At 36.0% G+C, this 13,037-nt stretch overlaps 1 protein-coding gene across 1 annotated transcript; it reads right to left on the bottom strand.

Moving 5' to 3' along the window:
• Positions 1 to 11,059: 11,059 nt before the first annotated feature.
• LOC149197676 (UDP-glycosyltransferase 86A1-like) lies at positions 11,060 to 12,707 on the bottom strand. Its single transcript, XM_089403962.1, has 2 exons — positions 12,172 to 12,707; positions 11,060 to 12,086 (listed from the first exon to the last, which is right to left on the bottom strand). Exons 1-2 carry the CDS (start codon positions 12,671 to 12,673, stop codon positions 11,146 to 11,148), a joined length of 1,443 nt encoding a protein of 480 aa, XP_089260088.1. The 5' UTR covers positions 12,674 to 12,707; the 3' UTR covers positions 11,060 to 11,145.
• Positions 12,708 to 13,037: the final 330 nt, after the last annotated feature.

The following is a 13,037-nucleotide window of genomic DNA, read 5'->3' as shown; positions in this document are numbered from 1 at the left end:
AATTGATCCATGCAATTCATCCAGTAATTCATCAATAACAGGAATGGGGAACTTATCTTTAATAGTGAGCTTGTTGAGCTCCCTATAATCCGGACACATGCGCCATGATCCATCTTTCTTGTGCACCAATACTACTGGAGCTGAGAAAGAACTTTGACTCGGTTGAATTATACCAGCCTCTAGCATTTCTGCAACCATACGTTCAATTTCACTTTTTTGGACATAGGGATATCTGTACGGCCTGATGTTTGGAGGAACACTTCCTGGAATCAGATGAATAACATGATCATGACTACGCATAGGTGGGAGACCTTTTGGAGTCTCAAATACCTTGGAATGATTGTCCAGGACTTTTTGGAGATCTGGAGAAATAGATGATTCCAATGTGGAAACATCTAGCGAACATAATTGTGCAATTACACCTCTTTGCTCCTTTTTTAGAAGCTTTGTCATGCTATTAGAGCTGATTATCTTTCCTGGTTTCCCTGCAATACCCCTTAATTCAACTTCCTTTCCTTCCGTAGAAAATTTGATGAAAAGTTCTTGAAAATTAAAAGCTATTGTACCCAAGGATTGTAGCCATTGGACTCCTAGTACAACATCAGCACCTCCCATTGGAATGGAAAGCATTGGGCTAGTCAATACATATTCTCCCATGGATAGCTTGATATTATGGCACTTTCCAGAGCAATTTATTGTTCCTCCATTTGCAATCATCACTTGACACTCTGGTGCTGGATATAGGAAGCAATTCAATTCTTTTGCTACCCTACAATGAATAAAATTGTGGGTGCTTCCTGAATCAATCAACACTATTACCTTTTTCTTCTTGATTTGTCCTTCTATCTTGATGGTTTGAGGAGTGGTAATTCCCGCCAATGCATTACAAGATATGGTCGGATTTATTTGTTCTACATCTAGGCTTTGTTCCTGGAGTATATCTTCTTCTTTTGACCTTTCTTGCTCCTTTTCTTCTTCCTCTTCACAATCTATGTAGAATAATTTCTTCTCAGCACACTTATGACCTTTAGTGTATTTGCTATCACAACTGTAACAAAGCCCTTTTGCTCTTTTTTCTTCCAATTGTTGTGGTGTCAACCTTATAGGTTGTGGAAGACTAGGGGCAACAACACTTCCGTCTTTATAGTTGTGAGTGGTATGCTTCCTGGTTGCCATAATTTTGCTTTCCATTTTTCTTGCTAACCTGAATGCCTTCTCTAATGAATCAGGTTCCCAAAGGCGAACATCATGTTGGATATTATCCTTTAAAGACCCTATGAACACATCAATCCTATGCTCCTCTGGAATATCTTTTACCCTTATGTTCAATTTTTGGAACTCCTCAATGTGCTCCATTACTGAACCCTTTTGTTTGAGACTTATCAATTGGCTAAAAAAAGTGTTGCTTTTTGTATCTTCATAATGTGCTATCAATTCTTCCGTAAAAATTGCCCAAGTGATAAATTGTTTACGAGAGCAAAGCCATTGATACCATACAAACTGATTTGGTTCTAAATATACAGTTGCCATACGTACCTTTTGTGCGTTTTGCACATTATTGAGATCGAAGAATTGCTCCATCTGTAATATCCATGTGGTGGGATCCTTGCCATCAAACTTCCTCATATCGATTTTTGGAATATGGTGATTCTTCGATCCAACATTAGCGTCTATGGAATCATGATTAACATTTCTTTTGTTCTCATCATGAGTTTCCTTTACTACCTTTTCACCATTAGTGACCTTTTCTTGTAGCAACTTCTTCAATTCTTCCATTTCTGTCTTCAAATCTATATTCAAATCATCCATCTTAGCTTCCATGCCCTTTATCTTAGATTCCACGCCATTTACCTTAGATTCCATGCCACTTATCTTACCTTCTGTTAGCTTTTGTGAGCGTGACATTTGTTGCACTTGTTCTTGTAATTTTGATATATCATGTAGCATTTCTTCCTCTTCTTCATGAGTCATGCTAGAGCTTTCAGGTTCCTTACTAGGTGTTTGCATTTTCTTTCCTCGGGGCATCATTTACCGATAATAATGCTTTACTATGCCCTTTGAATTCTGTTAAACCAAGCTTACACAAAAATTTAAAAAAAGTACACACCTTTTTTTCACTTTATAGAAGCCTGATATTGAATCTGATGTATCTCTGTAATTTCGGATCATCCAGTTCTAAAATTGCTACCTATAGTAGCCTTCTGCGTCCTCTTTTCAATGCCACAAGTCTGAGCCAAATTGGATTCTCCAAGGAAGAGTTATGTGAAATCTCCCACAGTGACTTGCTTTTAGACTAGTTCAGCAGAGCGAACTTGTACGACGTGCCACGAGTCACTGTTTCAACCTTTGAATCTGAAACACACACACAAGAAACTACCGTCCGTCCTCTTTCTATACCTTCTTACGAAATTTCAATCCGATCCCAGAGAAAAAGTTATGACGATTTTCCCCAGGTCACCTGTTTTGAATGTAATTCAGGAGTCTACAAAAAGACCAACTTCCTCAGATCATATCTCCGCAAATATCACGCGAAAAGCTCTGAAATTCGGACCCAAGGTTCATCGCGATTTCTTCTCAAATGGGTTTTTTTTGCGACTTCTGAAACGTCACAGAAAAAAAGTTATAGCGAAAATTCCACGATGACCTGTTTGGAGCAGCGTAACCCTAGAATCCAAAGCTCTGATACCAAATGTTATGAAACCAGCTCAAGAAAGATAGAAAAGATACATCAACGCCTTAGAATTCAGCCTCTTCGAGGGGGAAACCTCCTTTACATTACATAAATGAACAATTCTTGGATGATACAAATGACAAAACCTCCTTTCTATATATAGGAGTCTAAGGGGTATAACTACAATAGTAATGTGGTAATCACTAGTATTATAGGGACCCAACATAGCCCCTCAACTCTCTTGTTTGACTTGATCTACGATTGTGCGATATTTGTATTAATATGAGTGTCATTGCATATTACATACTGAGGTTCATTGACCTTTTAGCATGTATTCTCTCTAGCCTAAACCATGCAATAACGTTTTCCCCCCATACCCTTACACATAGGCAAGTAAACCCCATAGATCCTAGCTCAACAACCTAGTAACAATATGTACAATTACAATATGTAACAATATATACAATACTTGTATGAACCTCCTTGTATGATTTCATAGTACCTATTAACTGTCCTATCCCATTCGGCCCACCTGGATTGCATGGTCCTTTATTCTCACCTCACTCGCATGGATGTAACCACAAAATCTATTGATATCAACAATAGGATAGGTCATAAGGTTAGCTATTTGAGAGTGTTAAGAGTATGCACACACTTTACTTGTTAGTCCCTCACATAACGTGAAATACTTTTCCAACTTTGTATTTGCTATATATTAATGATCAAGATCTTGAATTCTACCTTCCAATGCATCAAACTTGATAAAGATCGGTCCATCGATCCACCTATGGGTAAATGGAACAAGGTCACCAATGACCATAATAAACCTCCATTGTTGTTGTACATATAATTGCTTAACTTAATGTTTTAGACATCAACCCCTTTTCTATTATGCTCTAAAAGTTCATATTGTGACTTTATTTAACTTCAATCCATTCTGAATTTTTATTTCTAAAGATGGTAATGGAAATATGATATGGCAACCTATCCTTTTTTTAAGGAAGCATGTTAATATTCCCTCCTTAATAAAATTTAAAGTTTACTTTAATGGAAAATATCATAAAAAATAAATTCAATAAATTGTTATATAAATATATGTAACTATAGCACACATATATCACATTCTTATATAACGTTTATGTTGTAAGGTGTTCCCCTTTGAGAACAATTCCCCCAATTACCACTATGTACAAGTCTGCGCAATTAGATCAAATGTTAGAAGATTGAAAAAATTTACACTGTAGAATCAATGTAGAATCAATATGAACAGTTAATAGTTAAGACACAAACTAAGAAACTAATAGAAACTAATAATTAGAACATGTAAATACAAAAATTAATAGTAAAGCCCTATAGCTATTTACCGTCATTCCCTTCTTATGTCCTTTAATTGAAAGCAGTTTTCTTGTCCAACTGTAATGTACTGAATCTTTGTTTTTTTATTTTATTTTGCAGTGCTTCTGGTTATATGGTTGTGGTACGCTTATTTGAAATTCATTCTAATTAAACTCTCAAAATTTTCTTTTCTTATTCTTTAAACTTTCTGCTTGGCTTAATTTGTTTTCGGTTCATTGTTTCATGTTACAGTTGCTACATGATGAATAGATAAAGGCTATCACGATTTTGCTAGTAATGTCACCCTTCTGCTCGTAATGTCACCCTTGTGCTCTCTCCATAGCTTGTGTTTTACTCACGTCGTCCGAACAAACCATAACATAAATTTAGATTTGTTTAGAAGTTTTTATTCTCACAGTGGGGTATGTGCATCTCCGCAAGCCCAAACGTTTCACCGGTGTCCAATTAAATGGAAATCAAATTAATATAGGTGACCAATTAAATGACAGTAAAATTAACATAGGTGTCGCACCATTTCTCATTCATATATATATATATATATATGTTCCAATCGTGTTGGCTCGTAATTGTAAAAAAATTAGTATAACAAACCTTTTTCTTATGTATTTTTAGTGAGCTCATAATTCTTAGAATTTTAAAAAATTTAAAATTTATAGATAATAAATGAGTTCATTAATAAGTGTGAAGTTTTATTTAAATTTCTAAATTTTATATCTATATATATAGTTAACTATATTATTATATTAAATTCTAAATTATATAATCAAAATTAGATATATAAACTATGAAGAATAATGTTTTGAACCAAAAATTGTATTCCATCACAATAAGATGAAGATATTAGAATGGAAATAAAATATTTTCATTGTGTATTGATACAAAGAACAATATTGGCACGAGAAATTATAAATACAGAGCTCCAAAATATCAACACATGCCATAATAAACTACCATAAGCATTTGAGAAATGTGCTTTGTTTCCTTTAAATTAGGATATTTACTTCCCGAGGACATTCGCTTCATTGGATGGCATGCCTCTATCATAATAGCACGGTTTATTATCACTTCCAAATTTAACTTGTTTCTTTTGGGTGATGTACAATTTTGTGGTTTTTTTTTATCAAGTTTAAATTATTTTATTATTTTTTTTTTGTATGGGTGGTTCATGGTCATTGGGCAGTCGTCACATCCACGAGGAATCTAGGTAGATCAATCATGAAGGGAATCTTTTAAATCCCTTGGCCAGACTAGCAGGGTCTATCCCCAAGGGCGTCATGGAGAATTGACCCTGTAAGCTCCCAACCGATGAGTTACTTAACAACGGGGACTCGACTAGTTGAGCTAATCCGTGAGGCTTATATTTATTATTTGTTGATTGATTGTTTTATAGAATTTATCTAATTAATAATAATATTAAAAAATATCATATCCATAAGGGTGATTAAACTTTTTTTACTTTTTTTTTACTATTGCTTTATTATGTTTTTCTTATTATGTGATTTTTAAATGTATGCATGTTTATCCATATATTATATTTTTTAATATTAATAATAATAAAAAAATTAAAGTTGTAATTTAATTTATTTTTGTAATTTTTGTGATTTGTGTATTCTAAAATAAGTGTTTTAATATCTAATATAAGTGATAAATATTATAAAAATAACACCATATATTATATAACATATAATTTCTAATTTCTAATCACTTAAATAAATTAATATATAAAGTAATTAAGTAAAAATGTCATTTAGAAAAATAAGTTATATTAATATAACTATTCCTCAAAACTATTGTTGAACTTAAAACTCAATTAGATTGTTTAAAATCAAGACATATCCTTGAAATTCCAAGAACCTAGACAGTTAAAAGCCTCAATTTCAAGAAAACATAATGTACTGAGATATACATTATAACGAAGCCCCGTTTGACCTTGTTGAAGGGGTGGAACTCCATTGACGTTCCTTAGCTCCTCCATTGTATGGAAAAGTTAGCTTCCCTCCACTCCTCCTTCAATGACATTTCCTTCTTCCATTTGTACAAAGAGAAAAACATGGACGTAAATGCTCTGTCCAAGCGTAGGCTCCCTCTCTGCCCTGGCATAATGTTTTTTAAAGTTTTGATTGATGGTTCTATATATTACTTGAGAACTTTTGATCTCTAAAATCCCTATTGGATACTCTTTGGATTGTTTTGTGTTCAAGGACAAATTACAATTTTTAACTATTGTTTAGGCTAGGCCTTCTTTCCTCTCCTCTTAGCTCCTATGATGCTCTATATTCATAATTTGTTTCTATGTTCTTCCTCGGATAGACATAGTTTTGTCACCCTTTCTCTAGTGCAACTGCAAACTGTACTTGAATTATGTAACTTCCCATTTCATTAATGAAGAATGTACTTGAATTATGTAACTTCTCATTTCTTTAATGAAGAATGTCTCTTTTTTTCTTCTGATAAAAAAGAGTTTGACCTCACATGCACTTCATTAGATGACATGCCTCCATCATAATGTCAGGTTTTATGATCACTTGAAAATTTAATTTGTTTCTTTTGGGTGATGTATAATTTTACGTTCTTTCATTTGGTTTAAATTATCTTTATTGTTTGGTTATTGATTGTTATAGAGAATTTATCTAATTAATAATAACATAAAAATGTCATATCCACATGGGTGATTAAAATTTTATTAATATAACTACTCCCCAAAATATATTGTTGAATTATAAACTCAATTGGATTGTTTAATCTCAAGATAGCTCTCTGCAATTCCAAGAATCTAAACAGTTAATAACCCCAATTTCAAGAAAACACAATGTGCCCACATATACATTATAAGTAAGCCCCATTGATTGATGATTTTGACCTCGTTGATGGGGCAGAACTCCCTTGACATTCCTTTGCTCCACCATTGAATGAAAAACATAGCTTCCCTCCCCTCCTCCTTCAATGGAATTTCCTCCTTCCATGTGTACCAAGAGTAAATCATGGATGCAAATGCTTTGTCTAAGCGCAGGCTCCCTCTCTGACTTGGCAGAATTCTTTTTAATTTGTTTTAATGGTTCTATATATTACTTGGGATATTTTGAGCTTTGAAATCCATGTTGGATACTCTCTGTATTTTTTTGCGTTCAAAGACAGGTTATCTTTTTGAACTACTATTTAGGCTAGGCATTGTTTCCTTTCCTCTTAGTTCCTATGATGCTCTATCTTCATAATATGTTTCTTTTTTCTTCCTCAAATAGACATAGTTTTGCCACCCTTTCTCTAGAGAAACTGCAGGTTGTACTTGAATTATATAACTTCTCATTTCATTAATGAAGAATGTCAATTTTTTTCTTCTGATAAAAAAGAGTTTGACCTTGTTGAAATTGTTAATGTGGCTTGTTGCTTGAGGACATGCACTTCATAAATGACATGCCTCCGTCGTAATGTCATGGTTGATGACCTCTTCAAAATTTAGTTTGTTTCTTTTGGGTAATGTAGACTTTTGTGTTCTTTCATTTTGTTTAAATTATCTTGATTATTTTCTCATTAATTGTTATATAGAATTTATCCAATTAATAATAATATTAAAAAATGTCATATCCACAAGGGTGATTAAATTTTTTCTTACTTCCTACTTGCTATTTCTTTATTATTTTTTTCTTGTTACATGTTTATTTAAATGTATACATGTTTATCCATATATTATATTTTTTAATATTAATAATAATAAAAAGTAAAGTTACAATTTAATATATTTTTCTAACTAAAAAAAAGGTGAACATATAAAATGCTATAAAATAAGTGTTTTAATATCTAATATAAGTGATAAATATTATAAAAAGAACATCATATATTATATAAAATATAATTTCTAATCTCTAATCACTTAAATAAATTAAGTAAAAATATAATTTAGAAAAATATATATATTAGTACAACTACTCCCAAAACATACTGTTGAAGTTGAAACTCAATCGGTTTGTTTAATCTCAAGACACACCTCTACAATTCCAAGAACCCAAATAGTTAAAACTGTCAATTTCAAGAAAACACAATGTGTCGAGATATGCATTATAATGAAGCCTCGTGATGAGTTTGGCCTTATTGAAGGGGCAGAACTCCCTTGAGGTTCCTTTGCTCCAACATTGGATGGAAAACATACCTTCCCTCCCAACCTCCTTAAATGAAATTTCCTTCTTCCATGTGTATAGAGAGAAAAGAATGGATACAGATTCTCTTTCCAACCATGGTCTCCCTCTCTTCCCTCGAAGAATGTTTTAATTTTTTTTTTATTGATGGTTCTAGATATTACTTGGGATCTTTTGATCTCTGAAATCCCTGTTAGATACTCTCTAGAATATTTTGTGTTCAAGGAAATATTATCTTTTTGAGCTATTGTTTAGGCTAGGCCTTGTTTCCTTGCCTCTTAGCTCCTATGATGCTCTATCTTCATAATATGTTTCTATGTTCTTCCTCGGATAGACATAGTTTTGTCACTCTTTCTCTAGGGAAACTGGAGACCATACTTGAACTATGTAACTTCTCATTTCACTAATGAAGAATTTCTAATTTTTTCTTTTGATAAAAATGAGTTTGACCTCATTGAAATTATTAATGCTAGCCTGATTTCTTGAATCTCCACATTGTCTCCATGTTTGGGTTTTGGGTACTGACCGATATTTTCTGAAATTCCCCAACAAATGGCTAGTTTAATTTCCTTTTCAATTTCACCTTGTGTTATCCCTTTTCTGATTGCGTTAACAAGGATCTAGTGATTTTATGATTTGCAATGACATGAATTTGGAGATTTTCACTCACCATAATCCGATGATCTGATCTTTGCTCAAATGGTAATTTTAGCTAGAGAGTGATTTAGGGTCATAATATTTTACCTCTTGTTACCTCAATGAAATTCCGGTAATTCACATTCATAGATACATTCCCCAAAATTGAGAGAACGATTTCATGATTTTCACTCTTGGATTTTGGTGATCTAGTGTCTGTTGAAATTCACTGCTAGGGAAATTCTCATGAATTATGTTGATGAGGATGGGATAATCCAAGTTTTATTGAAATTCACAATCAAATGGTTCACCCAATATTTTTATTTAAATTCACTATCCATCTATATATATATACTCTCCAAAATCTAATGATCCAAGGCTTTCTAAAATTCATTATCAGATGGTTAATTTATTTTGACTAACAATTTAAATTCGCACTCATGGAAGAGAGAGTAGGAGAGTGGGAAGAGATTTCATAAGAGAGAGGGAATGAAGGGGTGGATAGTGAGAGTAAGAGGGGAAGATGGAAAGAGATATAGAGGGAGAGAGAAGGGGGTGAAGGAGAGCAAGAGAAAGAGAGGGTGAGATGGGGAGAATCTGCATAAGAGAGAGGGAGTGAAAGGGTGGATAGTAAGAGTAAGAGGGGAAGAGGGAGAGAAAATTGGGTGAAGGAGAGAAATAGAAAGAGAGGGAGAGATGGGGAGAGAGGGAGAGTGAGAGAGGGAGGTAGAAAAATAGGGAGAGTGGGGAGGGAGAGAGTGGAAGAAAGAGAAATGGGGGAGAGGGTTAGGGGAGAGAGATGGGAAGAGGGGGGAGAGAGAAAGTAAGGGAAAGAGCAAGAGGTACAGAGAGAGTAGGGAGGCAGAGAGGGGTAGATAGAAAGAGAGATAGGTTGGGTGGAGAGAGAGTAGGTGTGAGAGAGGTAGGTGTGGAGAGAGAGAGAGACGGGAGTGAGGGTGGCAGGGGTAGGTTGGGAGAGACAAAGGAAGGTGGGGGGGGAGAGAGGGATTTGGCTGAGGGGGGGTGGGAAAGGGAGAGAGTAGGGGGGAGAGAGAGAGGAAGAGGGAGAGAGGAGATGGGGAGATGGGGAGAGGAGGGATAGATAATGAAAGAGTGTAGTATGAGGGGGATGAGGGAGTGAGAATAAAAGGGAAGGGACACAAAGAGAGTATCTATGACGAAGATGGGGAGGAAGAAAGAGAAGAGGAGACAAAGAGGAACGGAGCAGAGGGGGAGGGAGAATGATAGTAGGTATGAGGGGGCTAGGGGGAAGTTAGAGAGGAGGGGGGGAGGGGATTGGAATGAGAGAGTGGGGTGGGTCGTGTGCGAGAGAGAGAGAGAAAGACTATAGGTATGAGGGCGTTGGGGGAAGTGAGAGGGAGGTGAGTGGAGTGGAGAGAGAGAGTGTAGGTATAAGGGGTCTAGGGGGAGTCAGAGTCAAGGAGGAGAGAGAGATTATCAATGAGAGAGGTGGGAGAGAGGGAGAGGGGAGGAGAAGAGAAGGGATAGAAAGAGTAGGGAAGAGGTGTCTCAGGGGAGTGAGATTTAATGGGGGAGATAGAGTGGTAGGGTGCGGGGAGAAGGGAGATAGAGAGAGAGTGAGCAAAGGTTATTAATTGCAAAACTTCATCAAATGAAAAAGAAATACCATTTAAATTTCATTGATGATCCTTATCCTATTTTTGTTTTTCCTAATAGAACTTTCCCTAATGTTAAGTTACATCACGAGGAATTAAGAAGAGGATGTGTAGAAAACACAATTCTACGTGAATGTAATATAAGTATGGGAGAGTTTGATAAAGGGTTACATTATACTAGAGGAAATAAACAACCTAAAAACATTAAGATGAAAAATAATGGTGTTCCTAAACAATGGACTAGCACCTATTACAACCACTATGATATATGTAAGTTTGGATCAACATGCAAGTTTAATCATCCAATAGCATGATACCATTGGCTCCATATTCACTTCGTTCTTCTATCCTACCCTTTCCTATGCTATTCCCTATAACGTTTCCTTTGCAACAGATAATACAATTTCCAGTTATGTTTATGCAATTTCATGGATCTTTAAGAAATGGTGTATGATATTGTCAATGGGACACCGTCGACTCATCCTTAATGAAGCATTCAATTCTTTATGCTTAAAAATAAAACAAGTTTACCACATAAAAGGTACATAATAACCATAAATATTTTGGAAATTCCATTCTCGGCTTCTTCTTATTTTCTAGGAAATCATAGAATTCACGATGCACACAGAAATATTTTTCAAAATATACAAATAACATTTTAGCAAATTTTATGAAGCTGTTATAGTTTGTGAGATTCTCTGAGAATTGACACTGTTCATATTTCCGATCTAACTCGTTCAGTGCCCGTAGTCGCAATATAATCTACCAAACGTTGCATGTTAATGCAAGAGGATCCTCCTTCACTTGCTGCTTGCCTTATAGTTTCTCTAATTTCTTTACCCTTCCTCCTCATATCTTCCCCTTCTTTGCTTCCCACCAGAAATTTGACAGCTCTCGCAATCTCTCCTCGCTCTACCAGTCCATCGTCCCTACGTGTCTCTAACCCTAATCCAATCTTCCACTGGTTAACCACAGACATTCTATTGGTGTATTGATCAATCTCCTGTGGAAAAACTAACATGGGAACCCCAAAACTCATGCTCTCCATTGTTGAATTCCACCCCCCGTGGGTGAAGAAACCCCCAACAGAAGGATGAGATAAAACTAATAATTGCGTACACCACGGAACCACCAAACCTTGATTTTTCGTTTTCTCCAAAAAGCCCTCTGGTAGAAAACCGCCATCATCATCAGAACGTAACATACCTGGACGGACTACCCACAGGAAATTCTGCCCACTTTCCAATAATCCCATAGCTATCTCTTCTATTTGACTTTTGGACATGCGAGCTTTGCTTCCGAAGGAAACGTACAGAACAGAGGATCTGGCATTCGAATCCAGCCAAAGCGAACAATCCATTTCCTCCCACAGACTTAATGACGTGAGATTCATTGGCATCTCCTTGTAAACTGATGGAATAAACGGACCGAGTGAGTAGATTGGAGCTGCTGTTTCTTGAACTGCATCGCTTGCTTCTTTTTCGAGTTCGTACACTGTATTTCCGATAATCCATTCTGTATCCTCTAGTAAAGCGATTTGTTCCGCAACAAGTCTATGGAATCCATGAGACAGGTCTCCCGTCTGTATGTCTTGGGGCAGATCTTCGGGCTGCAATGGAGGAAGACCCGGGATGTAGTCAATTATGTCTTTGGGATCTGTAAAAATAAAGACGTTGCTCGTTATATATTTCAAAACACCTAAATCTATCTTTCAATTCAGAAAAGAGGAGAAAGAGTGCACCTTCTCTTTTAGGCGGAAAGTGACCATTGGATTTAATCAGGGAGAGATGTCTATAGATGGTATAAACGCTCACAGACTGAGACCAGAATAAGACGAAAGGAACCTCAAATTTCTTGGCCACATGAAACGCCCAGGAAAGAAAGCAGCTGCCGATAATACACGACAGGGGCTTGCCCGTTTCTGCATCGAGTTGACTTTGTATAACATCTTCCGCAGACTCTCTCATTTTGTCCCTTACACATAGGTGAAATTCCGAAGAATTGGCCTCTCGGTCAAAATCCAGCGGTAGACCATCTGAAACCTCTGCGAAGCGAATGTTTGAATTCGGACCAACTGAAATCCCATCGTGATAACTGCGGGCTCTCATCATTTTGGAATGATTGGATTCCGTGTTGATGAAGGTGACAATAATGCCTCTCGAAGAAAGCATCTCAGACAGTCGTATCAAGGGAGTTATGTGGCCCTGAATTGGGTATGGTATAACCAAAACATGGGGAGCCATAGTTAGCAGCAGATGGGAATTAGCTCTTTGCTTGTCAAATTAGCACAGGGCAGCGCACGCACTCTTCCCTCTTGCACGAAGCCTTAATAGAGTGCTTAAAGTAAGAGTACCTCGAAAAATCTCACAAATTCCAAAATAAAACAAAACATTCTTGAGCTATAATGCTTAACCCCACTGTAAGTGTAGGAATCTCCTGCGGGAATACCGGGTACTTCTCATTTATGATGTCATTTGATGGTGCAGAAACTAGCTATCAAACATACGATTCCAATAAATTCCTGCCGGATTTCGACCGCAAAACTCGCCCGAAAAACTTTCAAAAAATCGCGTTATAGACAACTGCTCACAGAATAGAAACAGGATT

Source organism: Pinus tabuliformis, chromosome 2_2, assembly GCF_031772625.1.
Source record: "Pinus tabuliformis cultivar Carrire ecotype Pingquan chromosome 2_2, CPIR1, whole genome shotgun sequence".
Lineage (NCBI taxonomy): Eukaryota > Viridiplantae > Streptophyta > Pinopsida > Pinales > Pinaceae > Pinus > Pinus tabuliformis.
This window is presented reverse-complemented; position numbering and strand designations above follow the sequence as displayed.